We start from the raw sequence: 24659 nt of genomic DNA on the forward strand, positions 1-24659 counted from the left end.
AAGGGTTAAAATTCTTAGACTAAGTCACATGTGTATAAAATAATTTTTCATTATATACATTTTTATAATCAATACTTATTAATACGTAACTATAAAACATGTTACACTTGTTTTCATTGGTTAGTAAGTTTCACGATTACAGTTAAAATTTTGCTAAAAATAATTTTTTGGGGAGAAAAAAAGATCAAGCGTCTCTGTAGACTTGTAGTTTTTAAAATATAGACAGAAATAGACTTTCTAAGCACCTTTATTCACTAAAGTAAAATGTAGGTCCTCTACAATGCAATGCACATCTCTAAAGACAGATCTGTACTTCAGAAAACGGCCAGCAGATGCCACTTTAATCCTGAAGACGTCTGTTATTAGTTTGCTTGATTTTTGACAAAACGTTATTTTCTGAGTTCTATCCTTTTGTATAGGCTGCATTTTATATATATATATATATATATATATATATATATATATATATATATATATATATATATATATATATATATATATTTTTTTTTTTTTTTTTTTTTTTTTACTAATTTATTTATTTTTAAATAGAGTTTATTTCTACACAGACCATATTTAAACATGCACAACAATACCCCACACGTGGCGTATTTCGCATTTAAACCAGGCGCACGAAGTAGCGCGGTATTCCGGTTTCCCTCCGAAGGACCGCCGCACACCTGCCGTAGTGCGTCATGACGTAAGCAGCGACTCGTCCGTACGCGTGTCTACAGAGCGGCGCGATAAAGTTACTTCAGGACCGGCTGCTCACCCTAAGCTTTCCAAACCTGCAGCACCGTTTCAAGACGAACGACAGCGTTCAGCTGTGAACGCAGAAGAAACGCTGAGCGGTGTTCATCTCTGGTATGTAAACAACAGACTCACCTGCACCACAGCAGACGGGAGCCTGTCCTTTAGGAAGTTATTCACTTGTGTTATTTAATTGTTCCTGTGGGCATTCTAAATATATATATATATATATATATATATATATATATATATATATATATATATATATATATATATATATATATATATATAAATTATTTTGTCTTTAAATGTATGTAAATACCATTAACGTTTCAGAGAATTGTTTAAAAATGTATCAAGGCAAGGTTGCTGCCATAAACAAGGTATTAGTTATTGCGCTCTCTTTTGAAGTTACTCATGGATCTGTTGTCTGTGATACAGCTGAGCTAGTCTCCAGTTAGTGTGTAATCCAGTGAGCCCTAGATATACTGGTCTGTACCAGGAGCAGATTATGTCCATTATTGCACACATGCATATTTTCCCCTTAAAGAATGCTCTAACCAGATTGCTTTTCCCTCTTTCATCGCGTTCCAACAAAACGGCCTTTGTTTGTGTTTAAGGATTACATTTTTAGTTGTTTCGCTAGAGTGCAGACAAAGTCGACAGCATGGGCGTTTGTCACATGCAGCAATCAAGCTTTTGTCTGCTATCAATGTTTCAATCACGTACGTATGGGATGTATACATGATTTATCCATTTAGTCATTTCAGGTTGTATTTGTTTTTCAAAAAACAAATGTATTTCTTAATATGTGCCAGAAAAATGATGCAAAACTTTGTTGTTCTCTCTGTTGAGTGTTTCTTGTTATTCTCAGGTGCTACTTTATGCTCTAAAGCCTTTGTTTGTTTATATGTATATGTATATGTATATATATGTGTGTGTGTGTGTGTTCATGGATCAGTGTGCGTCCATTCGTGCGTGTTGTCAATGTGTCTGTGTCCTCTCACTGCCAAGCAATTCAGCTGACACAATGCTTTACACAAAGCAGGTCTCACGTTTCAGATATCTGTCTGCAGTGACAGTGCAAACTTCTCCTGGTTTGCAGGGTGTCTTTCATTCTTAACTTCAGTCATAATCAGAAGGAAGTGACACTGCGTTGTGGACGAGCGTGCTTTTACTTGCTGTCACTCCTGCTTGCAGCTGCAGCAACTGTAAAAACTCACGAAAAACCCCAAATGCATTTTCAAAGAGATCTGAGAAAAGAACCGTTTTGAACAACCCCTTCATGTTTCACTGTCACTGCATCACTTTCTCATTCTTTCAGCCTCTTCTCTTTCTTCACATGGTGTATTGCTGAACTACAGACTGCTTACATTTAATTTCTCCAGCAGGGGCAGAATATGAAAAGATAATGAATCCCTGTTAACCATAAATAAGCAGACAAAAAGCATTCATCCCACACCTGTCCAGTTTTTTATATGCTGTTCGATTGAAGTGACTGAATTGTTACATGAAATACAGCTTGCACTACCTGTAACGGTTTCTTGTGGAACTCGAAAATATTACTAGCAGAGCTCCGGTTGCAATACTTTGTTATTGAGGAATACATTTTATCAGCTAACCAACAACTGGCACATCCAAGGGGATATATTTAATGCGTTTTGATTATATTTTCTGTTCTTGTGTTCCCAGCGTTCGCACAAGCTGAGACGTTTAACAGCGATATTGTCAGTTGCCATGACTCAAGAAACACATTTTCATCAACAACGTAAGAATCATCAAACTCAGCAGTTGGAGTGTTACCAGTTACCAGCAAAATGGGTTTGGCTTGCATGCTCTCTTTTTTTTTTTATTCTGAATAATGCAAAGGGGGTCGATTTGTTTTTTTGTTTTTTTTCTCTGTAAAAGGCATGGTTAGCGTGATTTTTATTCCTTCAAAGTTTCAGAGTGCTTGAGTGGATGAAAGAGGAAGGGAATAAAAAAAAAAGCTGTGGGTGGAGAGAAGTGTAAAATAAGCGAGTGAAGGCCTCCTGGAGGAGGAGAGCAGACGGAATAAGACAAGGAAAGAGAGGAGAAAGAGCAGTTGAACTTTCTTGGAACTTTATTAGATTTACATTTTTTTTGTGGAAATTTGAATCAGCAGGTAAGAAAATTAATTAATATATTTCATTTTGATGGACCTGAGGTTTTTAATAAGGAATGCATAGGGCTTTTTCACAGGAAGCAGATGCATTTTAAACGTTTAGAACAGTGGTTCCCAACCTTTTCTTGTTTGAGGCACCCTTGGAAAGCCTTTCAAAAGTTCCCGGCACCCTTATAAGGAAATAGATATTTAAAATCTCCGTAGCTTTTTTATTATTATTTATTTATTTGTTTCATTTCGAGAGTTTGCATGCAACAACACCTTATACCTAGTCCTAGATGATATGAGAATACTGTTTACACCAGTGGTTTCCAACCTTTTCTTGTTTGAGGCACCCTTGGAATTTTTTCCCCGAAATTTTGGCGGCACCCTCAAAAGATCTCACGGCACCCCTTAGTGCCGCGGCACACCGGTTGGGAACCACTGGTTTAGAATGTTGTTTGAAATGTTTCTAGATTCTAAAAAAACGTGTATGTACTATTTTATTTTGAACTCTGAAATGGCTTTCTTTTTGGTTTTTCCGCACTTTTTTATTTTGTGCTGTGGTGTTTATATTGTGTTGTCAGGCATGTCAGTTATGTTAGCTCTTCCAAAAACAAAAAAAAAACAACCAAAGGTAATGATGCCTCAGTATTAAACTTTCTATTCTGCTAAGGTCATTGTTGTGTTTTTTGTTTAAACAGACTGGAGTGAGATCCCTGTCGACTCTTTTCAGAGTAGCCCGTTCGGCATCGATACACCATATGGGTACCAGCTTGACTTAGACTTTGTTAAATACGTGGATGATCTCGAGCGAAGTGACACCATTCGCCGACTGCATTTTAACAAGAGGCCAGGGGTGGCAAATGCTGCCTCTGAGCCGCAACGCATCATAAACACCACACACTGGACTTCCTCAGAGTCCTTGTCCTCGGTGAGCAGTGATGAAGCCAAGAAAACCTCTCCCTCTTCATCCTCTTCCTCTTCTTCTGTCAACAAAGGAAGACCGCCACTTCCCCATTCCAAACCTAAATCTTCCAATCAGAGACCAGAGGTCCCTCAAGACCTAGCTACCTCTCAGAGGGATGAACAAGGGACACGTACCCAAACCACACAACTTCCAACCCCGACTAAATCAAATTCTCTAGTTGACAAGACTCTAATGGAAACATGCAGGCGCCTGGAACATGAGAAAGGCTCATTGCAGCAAGGACCTCCAGAACCACAGCCGCGGCGTAGACTGGCCAGTTTTGGCGGTCTTGGCTCTACCGGTACCCTGTCTCCATACACAAGCTGGAGTGCCCTAAATCAAGGTGCTAAGATGACAGTCTTAGACCAGCCCAGGCAAGGTACCTTGTTGGGGAGCGGCATGAAAATCAGCCCCTCAAGCTCAGGCCGGGCATCTCCAGTGAGCGGTGTGAGTCCACTCCACCTCCAGATGGTCAGGGATCAGATGGCAGCTGCTTTACGAAGATTGAAGGACCTGGAAGAGCAAGTGAAGGCCATTCCTGTCCTACAGGTGAAGATTGCTGTTTTGCAGGAAGAAAAGAGACAACTGGCTGCTTTGGTCAAGAGCCAAGATGAAGGTCAAAGATCTAGCCCTGGCATTGACAAAAATGTACAAGAATTGAGCAACAAACCAGCGATGGAGGGTTGGGAGCACAGCACCATCTCTGGTCTGACGGATTTTCAACAGCTCAGTGTTGAAATGCAGCTGCTTGAACGGAAGATCCAAGATGCACGTCTTGAATCCTCAGCTTTCAAGACGAAGGATCGAAAGTCAGTCGGTGTTGGAGATGACAGGCGCATCGATGAAATCATTGTCATTCATCAACACAAAGCAAACTTCAGTAAGGATGTTGCTGTCGATGCCAAACTTGAGACCAGGTCAGTGGCTGTCGGCGTGACTATGCCCGACGTGGAATCTGAAGTAGAAACAGAGTTGCAGCAGCAAACCATCCAGCATTTAAGTGACCGGGTTCAGACATTGGAGGCTGAGCTTAAAGAAGCAATGCTCAAGGCAGAAATGGGTAGGCTGAGGAGTGAACTTCGGGAAGCAGAAGCGAGAAACCGCGCTGACAAGAGTTCCTCCACATACCCTCAGGTAAACTGCGCCGCCACCCAGACAGAGTTGCAAACTCGCGCTCTTGGGATTGGAAAACACGACAACCTTGTGCATTCTGCTGCTGGAGGAGGACTAGAGCGGATTTCCATTGGTGTTGGAGTTTCATGCAAACCCGAGGTGAAGGTTGCGTCGTCTGGCCCAGATACGCCTATGGAAGAGTGGGAAGTGCGCAAAAGAGTAGAGCAGAAAGACCAGTGTGTCGGAAGTAAGAGTGTGGCAACGCACAGTCAAGGTGTTGGGACGACAGTGTCTGTGTGTGATGCTGCCACAATTACCTCGGAGAACAAAAAGAGCGTTTCTTGCCAAACGGTTGGCTGTGGTGACGTGGATGTCAGATCGGTTAAATCACTAAATTCCCAAGGGACGCTCACTGACCCAGTTCGAAGTGTTGATTTGGGTGTGATGGCAATCCCTCAGACAATGTCTCAGCGTACCAGCACAGCCTTTTGCACCGTCTCACGCAGCACCAGCACTTTGCAAGCCTGTATCTCTGAAGCCAGCACCAACACAAAGCACACACTGACCAGGGAAAGACATACCAACACAGCACATGCAGTGACCCGATCGCTGGCGGTTGGAGATGGGAAGGTTTGCGACCGCACGGCTGCTGTTCAGATGCGCTCTGTTGGAACAACTGCGTGGTTAGATAGAGGCACAAGTACCCTTGCTGTTCCTAGTGTTGTGACACGTGACGTAGGTGTTGGAATGGCAAATATCAATGAGAATATCCTCATCGGACTCCATACGCGCAACATTGCATGCGGTCCATCCCGTCTGCCTGATCCGGTCAAGACGCGTAGCATTGGCGTAGAAGTGGGAGACGGGAGAGTACGTGACTCGGAGGGCCAAATGTTTGTGCAGACTGAGCCTGGACTTGACCATTATATAGATCGCATGCAGAAATTACTCAAAGAACAACAGGACCTATTAACTGACAGTCACCCTGGGACGAAACATGAGGCCTTTCTACAGTCCCACGGTGTTTTAGATAAACAAGTTGGAGGTAATGATGTGTGTAATTATTGTTTCTCCCTTTGAAAGCATTTTTTAGCAGTTTAGATGCTTTATCATTTTCTTTCTAACTCCCAGGCATTGCTCAAAACCAGACATCAATTGAAACTTCAAAAGTTAAAGAAAAGAATCAAATGGAGTTGCAGATGTCCGCTGCTCTTCATGGTATGTATTTATTTGTGTCAGTTAGCAAGCAAAAGTACAGCATCCTGGACTAAATGACTCCACCCGACAAAGAAATGCATGCAGGATACAAAAAGAACGGAACGGAGGAGGCTTTTTTTTCAGAGCAGTCTTTTTTCATTGGAATTTGAACAGGAGGTGAAAATAGCACTCTCTGGTTTGTCTTTTGGCAGAATAAGCCCTGCACTTAGAATATTTGGGTTGCTCTTGGCTTGTGGAATGCTCTCATGTCTTTTGGTATGTGGCAGACACAGGCATGAATACCATCCACACTGGAAGCCTGCTCTGCGCACGCTTTCTGAAAGACGGAAATGTTTGTGTTTCAGGAGTCTTTATTAGAGAATAAAAGGTGACTTTAACAGGTGTGCATTAAGTAGCGTGTGCATGTTAAGGGGCTGTCATGAGCAAGAATGGAATTTTTCAGGAATTCTTTGAATGAAAGGATCTGCAAATTTGAGGATTTCCTCACATTCATTTCTTATTTAAGTATTATGTTGCAAGGAAAGGGAGATAAACATCAACTGTATGCAGATTTAAGTGTACCTCCAAACTCCAACAACCAAAAGTATCCAAAAAACTCCTGAAAAAATATCAAATTTTACTTAAACATTTTGAGTCACGCATTGTGTCGCATCTTCTAAATTTAATCAGGAATATGATGGCATTTCTTTCAGGCTCACCCAGTGATGATCGTTGTCTCAGGTCCATCATGAAAAGGAAAAGCACCAACATAAAGGCCATGGACAGTATGAACCCCAAGCCTCCCTCACATCGGTAAATAAAGGATTTCATTATTTAATCATAACTAATAAATTCACCTCAGTGTCCTATTGTTTTCTTAATGCTGAGCTGAACTATAATTCTTTTACCAGACTGGTTGTGTAATTAATTTAGAATAATATGCATTGCTGTCCTATGGATTGTACATTTAATTAACTCTCTCTCTCTCACACACACACACACACACACACACACACACACACACGCACACACACACACACACACAGAGGTACAGTGGACCTGTCTGAGGGTGCTGATTCTGAGGATGAAGAGCAGAAAATAAGAGATAAGATGGAGAAAGAGGGGAGTACCAAAGATAAAGGGAAGATTCCCAAGAGAAAAGAAAGGTTCTGAAAAGAAAGTTTTGTTTTATCATCGCTGTTTAGCAAAACATTATCATGGTACATTTGTTTTCTACTGTTTAGATATAAATTTAGTGAGAGGATGCTTTCTGCCTGCCACACTCTGGAGGTTCACCTCAACGGTAGCAAGGTTATATCCAACAGAGAACTGGTGAGTTTCAGGACAGTAATGTTCTTTTAATGTTGTTGGGTTTTTTTTTTCTCTTCCAGAATTTTTCGCATGTCAAAAAATAAATACAAACTCACATTTCACTTTTCTGCATTTTCGCATCAGTAGCAATTTAAAAGGAAAGGGTGACACATATGGAAAAATGCACATGAAAATATTAGACTTCAGTTTCCTTTAGTCTGTAACATTAATCTAGATTTAGTGAGCAAACATGTTTATGAAACTTCTGGGCATTAATTATCAAGGCACAGAAATAAATAACTCGACTAGGAAAACAAAAGAAGGGCAAACCCAACTTAATTTATGATGTATAGTGAAGCTGTATTTCAGTCTGAAAAGCTCGGCTGTTGATGTGCTCTGTGTTTACTCACTCTTATCCCATAATTACTCTGGCATATAGATCAGATTGTTCTGTGCTCTGTGGCATTTTGGAAAGTTTAAAATTATAGTGTTGCTGTATTTTCTTTCTGTGTTAAAAGTAATTTAAGCCTGCTTCATTATTTGGTGTCATTTTTGTTCTAAAAAGTTTCTGTGTGGTTTACCCAGATACTCTACCTGACATTTTAGTTTGTTGTTTTTTTTTTTTTATCTGTGTGTCTATGTAAAAGCGTTCGTGTCTGAGCACAGTGCAGCAGGAGTGGTTCTGTGTGTCCAGTCAGAAGAGGGCATGCCCACAGATCGTGGAGGACTTCCTCTTTGCTTGTCGCCATGTCTCGCCCGATGTCCTGTGCTATGTCGCCAACATGGCGGACCAAAATGGCAACACAGCCCTCCACTACAGTGTGTCACACTCTAATTTCAGCATAGTAAAGATTCTGCTTGCTGCAGGTACCTCGAAATCACCAGATCAAGCTTCAGTACATTCAGTCTTTATTTAGCTGTATTACTATTTATTTAGTTGCATTATATGTGTATATATATTTATATTTATATTAGTGCTTGTTAGTTTTTCTTTGAACATTGCAAAACCAGGTGTGTGTGTATGTATTTCAGTCTGAAAAGCTCGGCTGTTGATGTGCTCTGTGTTTACTCACTCTTATCCCATAATTACTCTGGCATATAGATCAGATTGTTCTGTGCTCTGTGGCATTTTGGAAAGTTTAAAATTATAGTGTTGCTGTATTTTCTTTCTGTGTTAAAAGTAATTTAAGCCTGCTTCATTATTTGGTGTCATTTTTGTTCTAAAAAGTTTCTGTGTGGTTTACCCAGATACTCTACCTGACATTTTAGTTTGTTGTTTTTTTTTTTTATCTGTGTGTCTATGTAAAAGCGTTCGTGTCTGAGCACAGTGCAGCAGGAGTGGTTCTGTGTGTCCAGTCAGAAGAGGGCATGCCCACAGATCGTGGAGGACTTCCTCTTGCTTGTCGCCATGTCTCGCCCGATGTCCTGTGCCTATGCAACATGGCGGACCAAAATGGCAACACAGCCCTCCACTACAGTGTGTCACACTCTAATTTCAGCATAGTAAAGATTCTGCTTGCTGCAGGTACCTCGAAATCACCAGATCAAGCTTCAGTACATTCAGTCTTTATTTAGCTGTATTACTATTTATTTAGTTGCATTATATGTGTATATATATTTATATTTATATTAGTGCTTGTTAGTTTTTCTTTGAACATTGCAAAACCAGGTGTGTGTATGTGTGTATGTATGTATGTATGTGTATATGTGTGTATATATATATATATATATATATAAATATACATATATATATATATATATATATATATATATATATATATATATATATATATATATATATACACATATACACATATACATATATATATACACACATATATATATATATACATATGTGTGTGTGTGTGTATATTTATGTATATATATCTATATGTGTGTGTGTGTATATATTATTATGTATATATATTTTTTTTAATTTTTGAAGCATCACACCATAGGTCACAGCCTAAATGTTTTTTTTTTTTGTCATCTGTGCATATGTACACACACACACACACACACACACAATCACAGTATTACATTGTTTTGTTGAGAGACACTCAAGAGGATTAATTTAGCCTTGATTCGGTCTCTTGCAGGAGTATGTAATGTAGATCATCAGAATAAGGCCGGTTATACTCCCATAATGCTTGCCTCTCTGGCTGCTGTGGAAACCAAAGAGGACATGATGGTGGTTCAAGAACTCTTCAGCAGAGGAGATGTTAATGCCAAGGCCAGCCAGGTATCAGTTCCTTTTTTTTTTTTTTTTTTTTTTTTTTTACTGAATAGCTATGTTCATATGAGCAACTGAGAAAACCATCTCTGCCCGAGGGTATCTTTGTATCCTGTGTTTTGTGTACTGTTTGCTCAATAGGCTGGTCAGACAGCTCTCATGCTAGCGGTCAGTCATGGGCGTATAGACATGGTCAGGGCTCTGCTGGCTGCTGGGGCAGAGGTCAACATCCAGGATGATGAGGGGTCAACTGCTCTGATGTGTGCTGGTGAACACGGCCATGCTGATATTGTCAAACTCTTACTGGCCCAGCCAGGCTGTGATTCCACGCTGACTGACAATGTGAGTAACCACATGGCTATCTGAGAGAAAAGATTTACAAGCTTATTACTGTTTACTAATGCTTTTGTTCGCTGTGTTTTGCGTCTGCGTGCTGCCAGGACGAAAGCACTGCTCTGTCCATTGCTCTGGAGGCTGGACACAAAGATATCGCTATGCTTCTCTATGCCCATGTCAACTACTCAAAGGGCCAACCTAGGGTATGACTATTCCTTGTCTACTTTTGTACTCCGCTGTAGTAGTTTACTTACTCACCAATACCATTTTCTCACACTGGCTGAACAAGTTTCTGTTTGAGTGTGTGTGTGTGTGAATGCTCATCCACAGGGATCCCCTCGAAGCAAGACTCCACCTGTTCCACGCATAAGCTCTTCTGATTGATACGAGGTTTTCCCATGCTCTCTTCATCCCCCCCCTGAGCAACCTGCTCGATCATATGACTTGAAATGAATGCGACAGGTTATGTTTTCCAACAGGTGTAATATTAAAGAGAGCAGTATATTCAAAAGCGCAGTGCACTGTTGGTATTACAAGCTGCATCATTTATTTTCTTCTATACTGACAGTTATGTTTCCCACATATAAAAACACAGTAATAAAGACCTACTATAACAGGTAGCTGCATGTGAAAAGTTTTATGTATTAATTTTAGGTGATATATGAATTTATATGCATTTGGGGGATTATATATCTTTTTTTTTACCATTTTTAAAGCTTGCTGCAATTTCTTGTATATTTTATCAAGTATTCACTTCCAAGATATGATATCTAGATTTTAATGTCATAATAAAAACTAAAGAAATGTAAATGTCATGTTGATATCTAAATAAATATGTGATTGCATCACCACCTCGTGTTTACTGCAAACATTGCATTACTTTCCTCTCTTGTGTGTTTTAGATCTGTAGTATTCAAGCAGTTGTAATGCCATCTAGTGTTGAAATGCTGATTCTTTTGAATAGGCCGAATTAGTTTCAAACTTGACCTAAATCATTTCTCATTCCTTGAAATGGTTTATAGCATGAACCATAAGGGCACGGGAAGTGGATATCTGCCTACAATTAATAAAAAACTATAATTAAGGTTTTTGTTAACACCTGCATTCAAGTACAGACATTTTCTGACCAAAATCAGAACGTTACTCGAAAACTTCAAAAGTAACATTTAAGATGAAGATAATGCTAATTAAGTACCAAGTTGGTTAGGTTTTATCATGTAAAAGCTGAAATGCATACTCTACACGATTGCAGACCAGTGTTTTTTTTATTTTATTAATATTTTTTGGACTTTTTTTTTAAAATTTACGTCGATTTTATAGAGCTTTTCATTTGTTGTTACGCATCTAGCACACTTTTTTTTTTTTTTTCATTTGTTGTGATCGGATCAAAGTCTGGTAGTGTGTGATCCTGAATGATTGACCGCTTTTCCTCTGTGACTACTGCAAAATATACGATTTTAAAAGTCTTGTAGTGTAGGATTTTCACAGTGACATTTAGTGGGTTCATTAAGCCGTTTTCCCCATGGGAACCTTAGCTGGAAGACAAAATATCTTAAAATGTTGATCTTTGTTTGTATAATTCATTTTTAGATTGAAGAGCAAAACACCTGGCCTTCTCGATGCTTATAAGATATTGGTGTTCAGTAGCACAGCCGGTGATGAGCTAATTTTACCAGCCTCTGCTCTGGAGGGAGCAGCTCTCACACCAGACACCGATACAGCTGCTATGAATGCTTTCAGTGGTGCATTTATAGAAACGGGTCTGGATACGTGAACATATGCCATCTGACTGTGATGTGCTCTTCTTTACTCAATAGAGAGTTACGGTGTCCCAACCCAAACAGATGGGTAATTATTAGTCTGATAAGAAATGCCACTCCATGGCTTTTACATGCAGTGTGTGAAGGGCATTTGATTGTTTGGACATCATTTAAATGTAATGCTTGTCACAAAGAGCTTATCAGTTGTTACAACTGGATATTATCCCCACTGAAAACACGATGAAACCCCAAAAACGTACATAGAGCACTACTTTTATACTGCTTTTCAGTAGCATTTCACAAGAGAGGATTTTTCTCAAAAATGTCATTTTTATATATATATATATATATATATATATATATATATATATATATATATATATATATATATATATATATAGATATATATATATATATATATATATATATATATATATATATATATATATATATAAATGCACATCATGTTTTGTCATTAAGTCATAATAGTGTCAAAATAGCAATTTTTTTCTTTTTTTTAAGATTGGAAAAGAGCAGCTAGCACATTTTTCGAAATGTATTAATTAGTGTTCCACAGGAAACAAAAATTCAAGGTTGGAATCAACTTCAGGGTGAGTAACCGACGACACTTTTGACTTAATTTTTTGCGTGGACTAATCTTTTAAATGAAATCCTATGAGGTATTGCATTCTACAGCGCAATGACGATCAGTTGGAGCCCATTTTTGAGGTCACGCGTTCATGTTTCAATTGGTAACACGACAAAAGGAATTCCTTACAAAAAAAAAGAGCGACATTTTTAAGAATGAAAAAAGAAATATAAAAAGCACAAATCTTGTTCTGTAGAATCCTCGTTGTGAAAAAGAAAATAGATGACTATCAGATAAAAGGCAGCCGGTAATATAATACAAACAATATCTTTTGGTGAGAAATGAGTTTGAAGGCTGTGTCTGTTGAGGTTAGCTCAGAAGATTTGCTTTTTTTTTAATGTAGCGTTCTGTTTATCTATGTTTTTCGATGCCGGACACATGTGGATGCACGCATGGGCTTACATTGATTTGATTTTGATTATAGTTCACCGTGTCTTTGGATTTTAGCTCATCTTTCCGTAGCTCAGAGACTCATTGTGTTTGAGAATGTTCAGCTAAGTGTGTCTGTACGACAAAGTGTGTGTCTGTGTTTTGTGATGGAATGCTATAGTATTACAGCTCTGTTCGGTCTGCAGCCAGTAAAACGTGGTGTTGCCATAGTAACCGCCTGAGATGTTTTACCAAAATGCCCTTGTCGACCTGATAGCAAAACATGCATATGAAATGTAAAATTATGACAGCGTGTAATCATACCACAACACATGCATACACTGAAAATCTGTTCTTGCGTGATAAAACAATACCGATACTTCTCAGAGGCTTGTCAAAAAAAAAAAAAAAAAAAACATTAGATAAGCTTGCTTGATAAACGAAACAATGGCTTTAGTGATGAAGATGTTGCCATGGCAAATGTACATGAACAACGTTGCATCTTAAAACCGCATCTGATTTTAAGCAGACACTTAAGAGGCACATTTCATTCATGAAAATTAATAAAGAAAATATTGAAAGCAGAAATATGACTCATCACAGGGATTTCTTATGATGACAGATGGCAGTTTAGCCTCCTAGGAAATTTTGGCAATTTATTAAACTGAACTTTCATAATGGATTTAAAATCAGATGCTAAAATGAATAACACGTGACATTATAGTGCCCATTTTATGTACCGTCACAAACTCTTCTGAGTTTATTTGCTGCTCACATGAAGTTATGGTTTATTGCCGAGATTCATTTCAATTAGAAATATGACAAACGCATGACCAGTGCCACAATTTTCTCAGGCTCTGTTTTGTCTGTATCAAATCTTTACTTAATAAAGCACATTTTCACACACATACCGATTCAGCAACATCATTTCCAAATGAATGTGTCTCAGGTCTGCCATCAGCCGATTATATTTGACCAAGAATACATTCCAAGTACTATCAGGACACCGCTGAGCCCTTGCAATAATACAGCATAAAAATAATTAAGCATATGCCACGTCTGTGAGCTACACGCGAAGCTGCTTTCTAACTTATTAGTCTCAGTTCTCAAAGGGAAGCAGGCAGAAACTATTATGTTTTGGGCTATCTGGTAACATTTATAACCCCAAATGATTTCACCAGAATCTCTATTCTTTTTTGTTGTAAAAGCTCCCAGACGCAGATACAACGTGCCATTAGCCAATTTATGTGTGTATGCGTGTGTGTTAGAGAGTGTGTGCAACGCAACATTAACAACCCTGGAATCCTCTCAAGATGTCAGTAAAGCTTGCAAAAAACCATCTGCATAGGCACAAAAATGGAGCCCGCTTCTTTTAACAGAGGGGCGGTTAAAAAGACTGAAGGAGAGCATAAAAGAGAGGGAGACGGGAAAGGGAAAAAAGGAAAAGAAACCAGATTGCGACAGTCGATATTAAAACATGCAGCGAGTGAGAGAGAAAAAAGAAGAGAGAGAGAGAGAGAGAGAGAGGGTGGAGAGAGAGAGAAAAGCGAGCTGCAGGCCTTTCCACGGGGACAAACTAGCAGAAAGGCATCTCGCAGTTATTCCTTTCTCTCTCTCTTTCTCTCTCTCTCTCTCTCAACATCCTAACGGCAATTGATTTGTGTATGAAAAGCTGGGCGCTTTTCGCCCCCCTTTCGGGCTGTGCGTTTTGAGTGATCAGCTGATGAAGAGACTGGCTGCGCGCTGCAATGCTGGTTTGCTAATTCTCTCTCCTCCAGACTGGAGCCAGCCTGGAGACCACAGTCAGGTAAATCGCCCTCTTCCTTTCTCTCTCTCACACACACACACACTCACTCTCTCTCTCTCTCTCTCTCTCTCTCACTTGCTCTCTCTCCTGCGCATAGAGCACGCAATCACACCAGGCTTCAGCACATGGGCACACAGACAGAAAGTGAGAGAGGAATTGTGTGTGTGTGTGTGTGTGTGTAGGTGTGAACTGTGTCTGGTGAAGGAAAGCATTGCCCAGACAAATCGGTTGTGTGGATGTTGACACCTTTTTTTCTTCTTTCTAGAGGTTACAGGAACAGACTTGTATAGCGTAACAAGGGTTTTTGGCTTGCTGCGCCAAGTACAGACTCTTCTGAATGTGCTTTTTGCTAGCACCCTGCATGTTTTGTGTGCAGCGCTTTCAGTTGTGCGACTGTGCATGCAAGCAGATGTGTGTGTGTGTGTGTGTGTGTGTGTGTGTGTGTGTGTGTGTGTGTGTGTGTGTCTCAGTGTGCATTCCATTATTATGCTGTTGATTATTAGGCCTCCTTCCTTCCACATGGTCCCCTGGGGTACGTGTGAATAAATGCATTCCGTGTGTTTCTCTGCGCTCTTTCATATTTGTCTTCCGCCCGCGTAGAGGATATTTGCATGAAATGTTCGCGTCTGTGTGAGGGCTGTTCTCTCACGTCAGTACATCGCCGTCTTGTTTCGTCTGATTTCTTGGTGCATATAAAAGTATATTAGAGCGTTTTGTGCGCCGCGCTCGTGTTTGATTTAGACATCAATGGCTGGCGCTGCCTGCATAGCGTCATACTCAGAATTCATATTTTCATCCCTCTCATATGCTCTCTGCGGCAGGCATATCACTGCACTTTAATTGCCTTTGTGTAAAACACAGACTCGACAGCACACACACACACACGCACGCGCGCACGCAGCGAATTCCGCATTTGCTTATTATTACACGTGAGGCGCGTGCATGTTGCTAGCCGCTGCGTTCCAGCGCCGTTTTTAATGAAACGCGCTCGGCGTCCGTCACCGTTCCGTTAAGTCAGGCGTGTTGGCTGGAGATCGGCATCGCCGTAAACGTCAATCATTTCATTCACAATGGGACTGAAGATCGGCGTACCAGCGTCTCCTGCCTCCCCAGCAGCCCCCGTGCTGGATCGTACAGAGCTAGTGGGACATTGTTAAGTGATTCTTTATCAAATATTAAAATGGAAGTGAAAGCAGCTGCTCGCGTTAGAGGGGACTGAAGATTGAAGGCAGATTGCCTGGTGAGACGTATAGCCAAGATGATGATGAGTTGGACGTGTTCGGAGGAGAGGCCAGAAAGTTCATGCCTAGTAATTTAAATTCTGACTGTCTTGCTTTTAAATGTTGCTTAACATTTAACATGGATAACAGTCGGCTATTCTACATAATAGTGCATTAATTAGCTTGATGATTGCACAGAAATGCTATATTAAAATGAGGTTCTGTGATGGTTATTAATGCTACAGTAATGATTATCAAATTTACATGCACCATCAATTTATTGCTTTTTTTTTTTTTTTTTTTTTTTTTTGCATAGTAATGTCCAGAATAGCTCTTATACGTTATTAGAATTGTATTCAGAAACAAGTGTTTGAAATTCTAACCTAAACTGCAACTCAGTAAAACTTTACAATCAAGTGTAATTTGTTAAAGAAATAGACTTCCCCAAAAATGGCAATTCGCTGAAACGTACTAACCCTCAGGCAATCCATAATGTGTTCGATTTTGGTTCTAAATTGAAACAGATTGGAGGAATTCAACATTGCATTGCTCGCAAATGGATCCTCTGCAGTGAATGGGTGCTGTCAGAATGAGTTCAAACTTGATAAAAAATAGTGGACGGCTAATCAAACTCCGTTAATTAATGTCTTGTGAAGCGGAAAGCTTAATAAACAAATTCCTCACTGCTTTAGGCTAACATATGATCCCGTAATATCGCTTTCAACGTTGCTTTTAACTGATAAAAACATAATAAAATCCCCTCCCCACACAACTTCAGTCCATCAGTTCACTTATCGTGAACATAAAAACTTAAGCGTTATTAATTCTGGTTTATTGTAATGTTTATATCAGCTGTTTGGACTCATTCTATCATCACCTATTGATTGCGAGGATTCATTGGTGAGCAACTTATGTAATGCTAAACTTCTCCAAATCCGTTCAGATGAAGAAACAAATGTATCTACACCCTGGATTGATTTTTTTCCCTTTAACATTAAGTAATGTCATGTAGTAAGTACCATTAAGTACCATGAACAAATAACATTTATAGCGTTTAACAGCATTTGTTAATCTTGTAACACAAATATACCAATGAAAAATAGTACATTTGTTAATTAACATTAAATTAACCTTGATTCAATAAATATTTGCTCATTATTATTGGCTATCTAAAAAGTTAACGTATTTTAAAGTATAACTTGTGTTTGTCTTTTTAAAAAAGGATAAACAAAATATCACTTCTCTTTCTTGTTCAATGAAAAGTTAATGAAGAGGCAACAAAAGAAAGAAAGCAATAGAATAATTGCTATTCATAGGTTCTATTATTCACGGGTATTATTTTTGATCCTAAAATGTGCACAGTGACAATACTTTTTTAGTTTCATACATGTAAAACTGCAAAATCCTTATTTCTGTCAAATCCGGTAGCGCTCATCCCTGTTTCCATGTCTTTTGCTCAGTCTCAGGCCATCCAAAACGGAGTGTCTGAGGTTATGGAGGAGGAAAGTAACTTAAAGAAACGAAAAAGCGATCAACAAGGCAACCAGGTCTCTGAGACTGGTCAGGAGGTGGTGGAGAAGGTCAAAAAGCGACGGGGTCGCCCTCCTGCCGAGAAACTGCCGCCCAACCCTCCCAAGCTCACAAAACAGATGAACACCATCGTAGACATGGTCATCAACTACAAGGACACGTCAGTAGTTAAACACACAGACTTAATAGGTTGTTGTTGGCTGTTTTATTTCTTGACATGATGCAAATCGTGACGCTAAAAACAAAGTGATTAACGAAGAAGCTTGCCGGCAGTTTTAAGTTTGTACTCTTTCCCTTTATTTTTGCACGTGTGCTCCATGTCAGACCGCGCAATAAAATGCATAACAGCTAATTTTTTTGTGCTTCTTCTTTGAAATATCGCTGTTATACAGGTTGGGGCGACAGATCAGTAAAGGTTTCGTTCAGCTGCCCTCAAGAAAAGAGGTGCCAGAGTACTATGAGCTCATCCGCAAGCCAGTCGACTTCAGGAGGATCAGGGTCAGCATGTCATCCCACAAACCCCCCCCATTTCCCTCCAGACTATTCTTCCATGCTTACTGTACTTCCACACTGACATCCTTTTCAGCTCAAGAAATGTATTGACTTTGCTCTCCTCACACGGGTTGTGTTTTTTTGCCGGCTGCTTTTTTTGATCAACATCGGCAAAATGTTTTTACTGATTCTGTGCAAATCTGCCATTAAAGTTTCACAGGAAATATGTCTGTTTATATACCGTTTTAATTGATCTTATTCATTGTTGTTCTGAATTTTTCCTGGTTTTGTTTATGCAGGAGAGAGTACGTAATCACAAATACAGGTGCATTGCTGACCTGGAAAAGGATATCATGCAGATGTGCCACAATGCTCAGACGTTTAATTTGGAAGGATCTCAGGTTTGACTTGTGTACATTTGTTTTAAAAATACTTAAAAATTTCTACAGTGGTATTGCAACATTTATGCAAATATATTTAACTTTTTTTTTTTTCTTTTCATATTTGCATTAAAGTGTCCCTATTATGCCATTTCCAAATGTGTAATGTAGCTGTACTTGAATGTAAGTGATCTGCAAAGTTGTATTTCCGAAGGTTATTGTCTCCCAAATAAATAATCAACTCTATACAGCCTAAATGAATCGTTAGTAATTCAAATCCATTTCATGGCGTAACACATTTGTATATTTCCCGCCTTTAGCCCCGATTACACTACAAGTGAAACTCAGTGGCATAGCGACACGATCCTATTTATTTCAATGGAGATTTGGTGATTTCTGGCGACACAAGCAATCGTTGGCGACCGGATGTGGGCGTGTCAAGCAATGCAATAAAGTCCTTCAACTTTATGCAAATGAAGAGCGACTTTTTAAAAGCAACAGCCAATATGACCAACAGTAGAGCTCTCTCAGACATTACGGTGATTGAAAGATGAATGAAAAAAAATATCTTTGCTGTGAGCCATTATTCCATCTTGTATGATATGTCTTTTCCCCATACAGAAACATATTTAAAGGAATAGATCACCCAAAATTTTAAATGACCCCATATTTCACTCACCCTGAAGCCATCCTAGTTGCATATGACTTTCTTCTTTCAGATGAACACAGTGTTTTTTAAAAATGGTAATGCTTGTGGACAGCAGCCATTATTTTGAAGCTCCATAAATCTGATATATCCGCAAGTTCTGCAAAGTAGAACTAACCTATACACCTTCGGGGGGGGATATCACAGGTCCTCTGAAGCAGATCGATGGGTTTTTGTAACAAAAAATATGTCTAGTTTTAAATTTAAAATGTAAATAAGTGACATGTTATTAACGTTATGTCATACGTCGAGTCAAAAGTCAGCCAAGAAGCCGTTTAGAGAGACTGAATCTCAGAACTGCTTTAAATTAATCGTTTGAGAATCGGTGTAAAATGGGGTGACATTAATGTATATTTTGAGAAAACAAAAGGGGCTTTTCACTTTGCATGCATGTAAACCTACTGTAGATGACTCCCAAAATATATGAGGAGCCTTAAAAATGACATAATAGGGACACCTTAAACATTAAAACTATTACTTTAGTACTTTGTAAGTAATTCAAAATTCTGTGATCTTTTACTCACCCTCAAGTTGTACGAAACCTGAATAATTTTTTTCAGTTGAATAAAGGAGAAGATATTTAAAAAAAATTTTTTAAGCAAACACTTGTAACTATAGTAAAACTATGACTCAAAACGTTTTCGGGAAGTCAATGGCTACCCTCAAATCTTCGGTTTCCGACATTCATCTAAATCTCTTTTTTTGTGCTCAACAGAAGAAAACCCTCAGACCCTCAGCTGATCCACGTCTACCTATAGCAGTGTTTCTCAACCCTGGTCCTCAACGCCCTAATCAGAAATACATAATTTAACTCATGAGCTCATTAAAAGAAACTCCAGGACCTGAAATGGGTGTTAGATAAGGGAGACATACAAAACGTGCAGTGTTAGGGAGGCCCTGAGGACCAGGGCTGAGACACACTGACCTATAGGAATATGACGCATATGTCAGCATTCATATATAAGGTCCCTTAGTATTATCAACAATTTAACCTCCTCCATCCCCAGCTCCTCCTCTCGTCCAGTCAGGATTTGGTCTTTCGATTCTCCTTTCAATCAGACTGGTTTCTAAAATGTTAATATTAAATTATCGAACGTTAATGATACCTGTTCCTATCACCAATCCATACCTAAAACGAGCCTGGATATTTCGCGTTAGTAAATGCAGCTGACTAATTGTGTGGAGATTGTTAAATGTCTCTCTTTATCCTAGATCTTTGAGGACTCCATTGTTTTGAAGTCTGTTTTTGAGAGCGCGAGACAGCGAATAGTGGAGCTCAGCGCCGAAGACAATGATGCCGTTGGAAGCAGTGAAGCAGACGGTGGTCGTCTTTTAAATCTAGAGCGTAAGTGAAAACGCGTGCCTTGTCTTGTCCAGTTAGAGATGCAATACATCATAATCAGTAAATCCTAAAATACAATAAATGCATAAGACTATGAATCAGAATCTATCAGGTTATTAAAGATAAAGTCTGTATTCTGGGTGTCAAGTGTGTAAATGTTTTGTCTTAAAAGCTCCCGTTTCGAAATCAACAAATCCCAAGCTGGACGGAAAAAAAGGAAAAAATAAATCCGATCCTAGTAATTCCAGTTCAAAGGAAGTCACAAACAGTGATGAAGACCTTGGCAAAGAATGTGAGAATAACACAAGAGGACTATTAAATTAGACCCCAAATGACAGTCTGGTATAAAAATCATTGTATGCCATTTCAAGAACATTGTATGGCCATTTCAGTCTGGTTTTCTTGATGTTTCGGTCAAGGAATTGCTCAGAATGTGATCTCTCATTATTATGGTTGCTTAAAACTCCTTTGTAAAACCTTTGTATTCTAAAGATAACATTGTTAATGCAGTGCTTCTGCAGTGATACATCTGAAATTGGCTCTGTTTTCATGTATTTATAAAATGTAAATAAGTCATAAACCCAAAATAGATATAAAATATCATGGTAAAAAAAAAAAAAAAAAAAAGGTCTGTAAGTTCGGACTGCCTGAAAACGTTCACTCTTTTTTTCCCCAAGGATGGAAAAACGGTGATATGACATATTATGATATTGTATGATCATTTAAACGGATGCATTCAATCTTTCAAGATGGTATAAGCTGTGCTAAATTTGCAAGCTATTATGTCTCTGTTTCAGAGAATTTTTAATCTGTGGTTTTTGTGACTATGAGCACTTTGTCATCTCCTCTTTGTACGTTTCCCTTTCCTTCATTAACTGTTAACATCAAAAAAAAAAAAAAAAAAAACAAGAAAAAAGGAAAATTTTTATTCAGCAGCTCTTTATCTTTCTTTAGTTATCACAGGATCTTAACTGTCAGTACATAGAGAAGTCGGGGCATGATGGCAATGTATTCTTTGGTGACAGATCAGATACTGCCCTCAAAGAGAGGCACCTATTGATGATGCTGTCACGTTTGTGTGTTCAGTTTATGATGGATGGGAGAAGTGGTGTGTTTGTGGAGAGATGGAATTAAAGTGTATGGGGTTTATATGATGTGAAAGGGAAAGTTTTAAGTCACCGTATTACAAAAATAAAAATTTTTATGAAATCACATGCGCTAATGTGCATCAGTTTGCTCTTTTGCTTTGTATTTAATGAAAAGTTAAGTACGATTTTTTTATGAGCTTTTATGAGCTCTGTATTTGATTTTACTAATTTTACGTTAATTCGTTAATAGCATTTTTTTTTCTACAAATAGGTTTAGATAATACTACAAAGCTACAAAACTAGGCTCTATGTCATTATACATTCTTAAATCATATGCTTTTTTATTAAACCATTTTATTTTGTAGCATTACACTTTTGCTACAAAATAAAATAAAAAATGGTTTATTAAAAAAGTAAATGATTTAAGAATGCTTGACTGACTAACATATGCATTATTGTTGAGATTAATCACTGATGCATTGCATATTTAATACATTTCTAGTGTTATTATTATTCTATGCTGTTCAAAAATAGGGTTGTAAGATATTTTAAATATTTTAAAATTCTTTTATTTAGCAGGAATGCTACAAAAAAGATTGGACAATAATAAGGGATTGAATACATTATTATAATTATTATTATTATTGCTTCTATCTAACCTGTGCATAAAAGTTCACATCACTCTCCACATAGTTTTCTGTCTGCCTTACTAAATTAAAAAAATCGATCATACATTGATATATTTGTGGTGAGAAATAAGGCATATAACTACATTGTCTTAAACCTTATGCGCACTTTTCACTTTCAATGCAAACACTCTTCACACTTCAAATGATTCAGCCTGGCCTTCATTTATTATACAGGAACATATTTTTTGGTTTTAATTGTGATGCAGTGTGCAGTGATACATAATGTGAAAGTCCGACAGTCTTGTTATTTTTCTCGGTGACGCCTCAGGCCAACGCTGAGCAGTTCGGCTTTGTTTTCTGTGTAAACGGTATTCAGCATTTAAAGTGGATCAAAAACTTCATCAAAGTTGTCCCAAGACAAGAACGCATATTGGTTTTTAGGATTTAGGACAACTCTGATTAGAGGTTTTGATCCACTTCAAATGTCGACTACTGTATATGTGCTCTATGCTGGATGGGTAATTAAAGCACAAGACCATTGTTTTTAGGTCAAAACCCAAACCATAATAGGAAACTATTTGAACAAATCAGCACTGGGGGTTACCGCTACATTTACTAAAAAATTACCTGTTATTAAGACGTCACGTATCATAAGGAAAGCCAAGGAAACGTCAAAGGAGAAGAATATGCAGGGACAAGTCATGTGAATGTAATTATTATATCCAATTGTTTTTTAGACCATGTTTCCATGAAAGAAAATAAACACTTTTCTTATTAATTCGTAATATGTTAGAGCGGTTTTGGTACTTAGCTGGCATAAATAACATTTGGTTATGTTTGTTGAAATTTCTTATCTTAATAACTACTTTTTTATTGCAAATTTGATTTTGGAAATCTCTGCGTGCTATAACAATCCAAACCAATTATTATTCTGCAGGAACTGTGCAATAATTGGCAGTATTGAAAAAATAAATAAGAATCGTCGTACATGTTTGCAGGCTGGTAGTGGTAGTATAGTCTAATTACAAAATGTTGGTCTGATTAAGGAGCCGAGCTGTCGGAGGTGCAGAAGCAATGGGCAAACAATATTTACTTTTTATAACAGAGAGAAACAGTTCCTGGCCTGTTGCTATTTCATGTGTTTTAACATCAAATTAATTCAGGTTATAAACAGCTGGCGAAGAATAGAAAGGACATTTTCTGTTTGAAGATGCTTTTAGAGTGGTAGCCATTTAAATGCTTTTATGTTGTCCCTTGCACTTAAAAATTATTTCAGTTGAACAAAAATGCCTTTCTGCTTCTTTAAAGAATCTCTAATGTGTGTTTGTTTGTATAAAGGTACTTTCTAAGGCTAATATAAAAAAACAAAAACACAGCTCGTCATGGAGCTCTCGTACATGTATTTATTAAACATCCAAATATAAAAAACATTATTAATTATTGTTTTGGTCAGACCAGATCGACACTATAGCACTGATGTCCTCAGTTATTACAGAAAAAACATCTCTGAAACATCAAACAACTATGACTTTACAATAAGGATAAATTATTATTATATCAAGATCTAACAATAAACAACAGACGAGTGATTAAATCACACCTTATAGTGATTTACAAATACACATGAATACTTGATTTAACTTTTATTATTTGTAAGGCCATTTTAGAGTTACATCAGAAAGCATAATGGTCCATTTTAAATGAAGTGGCATATCATATAGCCTAAATAAAAATAAAGGCTGACTCTTTGCAGCACATTATCAATGATCAATTCTTCAAACTGCATAGCATATGATTCCTTAAAATCTTTAAAACAGCGAGCATGTGCGTTTAATTCTTCAAATTAATGTATTTGTGCTAGGTTTCTTCCAGGATAAACGATGAAGATCTTAAAGCGCCATGCAGCCTATATGAATTTGTAATAAACATAACAAAATTAATAATAAAATGTAATAAGTAAAAATAATCGAACCTTTTCTGTGGCAGTAGATATAAATTAAGTGCTCTTAGAAACAGCGGAAATCATAAAAGCTTTTAGACAATACCTATACTTATAATCTATAAAAAGAAAGTGTATCGAAGACCTGAATGTGAGTGCTCCACAAAACCACAAGATGGGGCCAAAAAGCTGCCGTAGTTAAAGCTCTACATGGGCAATGAAGAAGGGAAAAAATGTCAAAACCCCAAGATAATAGAAAAAAGATTAAAGCAGTGGTTCAACCCCCAATATTTACCATATCTTTATTTTGTTGAGCACAGAATAAGATATAATGTGATTATATATATTTAGATATCATTGGCTACTGTCCACAGTTTGTTTACAACAGTAGTCAAAATATCTTATTTTGTATTCAGCAGAACAAAGGAAATAATTCATACAGGTTTGGAACATTTTATAAGTGGCTCCAGCCTCCAGCTCCAGGATCTCAGTGCTACACAGAGAACAAAGAAAAAGTCTTCCATTTTAGACAGGCTTCAGGCTTTACCGATATCAAAGAAAACTCTTTTCTATTGCTTATATTTTGCATACAGATCATAATACGATGCGTGCTACTGTCAAAGAGAAAATGAGGGAGGAGGAGAACAGGATTACTGCCACACCAAACCACTCAAAAGCCATTAGTAAAACATTATTAGGCTTGATAGCACGCCACTTTT

The 24659-nt window shown here is 38.0% G+C and overlaps 2 protein-coding genes across 7 annotated transcripts; both read left to right on the plus strand.

The window, feature by feature from the left end:
• The first annotated feature begins 662 nt into the window (after positions 1-662).
• Positions 663-10880, plus strand: kank1b (KN motif and ankyrin repeat domains 1b). Of its 2 annotated transcripts, XM_043238333.1 has the most exons (12): positions 663-861; positions 2440-2515; positions 3574-5997; positions 6084-6170; positions 6863-6962; positions 7196-7315; positions 7394-7481; positions 8108-8327; positions 9560-9702; positions 9835-10035; positions 10134-10232; positions 10360-10880. In XM_043238333.1, exons 2-12 carry the CDS (start codon positions 2485-2487, stop codon positions 10411-10413), a joined length of 3567 nt encoding a protein of 1188 aa, XP_043094268.1. In that variant the 5' UTR covers positions 663-861; positions 2440-2484; the 3' UTR covers positions 10414-10880. The 2 variants fall into 2 exon arrangements, with proteins under 2 accessions (XP_043094268.1, XP_043094269.1); XM_043238334.1 differs by lacking the exons at positions 663-861; positions 2440-2515 and adding an exon at positions 2763-2890.
• A 3449-nt stretch (positions 10881-14329) lies between these two features.
• On the plus strand, positions 14330-21496 carry LOC122344685 (probable global transcription activator SNF2L2). 5 transcript variants are annotated; one of them, XM_043238230.1, is made up of 7 exons: positions 14744-14758; positions 14880-15923; positions 17295-17524; positions 17757-17862; positions 18156-18257; positions 20155-20287; positions 20457-21496. In XM_043238230.1, exons 2-7 carry the CDS (start codon positions 15873-15875, stop codon positions 20606-20608), a joined length of 774 nt encoding a protein of 257 aa, XP_043094165.1. In that variant the 5' UTR covers positions 14744-14758; positions 14880-15872; the 3' UTR covers positions 20609-21496. The 5 variants fall into 5 exon arrangements, with proteins under 5 accessions (XP_043094163.1, XP_043094164.1, XP_043094167.1 ...); XM_043238228.1 differs by lacking the exons at positions 14744-14758; positions 14880-15923 and adding an exon at positions 14330-14614; XM_043238229.1 differs by having other exon boundaries at positions 14692-15923.
• The last annotated feature ends 3163 nt before the right edge of the window (positions 21497-24659 follow it).

The sequence above is a fragment of the Puntigrus tetrazona genome, chromosome 5, assembly GCF_018831695.1.
Source record: "Puntigrus tetrazona isolate hp1 chromosome 5, ASM1883169v1, whole genome shotgun sequence".
Taxonomy (NCBI): domain Eukaryota; kingdom Metazoa; phylum Chordata; class Actinopteri; order Cypriniformes; family Cyprinidae; genus Puntigrus; species Puntigrus tetrazona.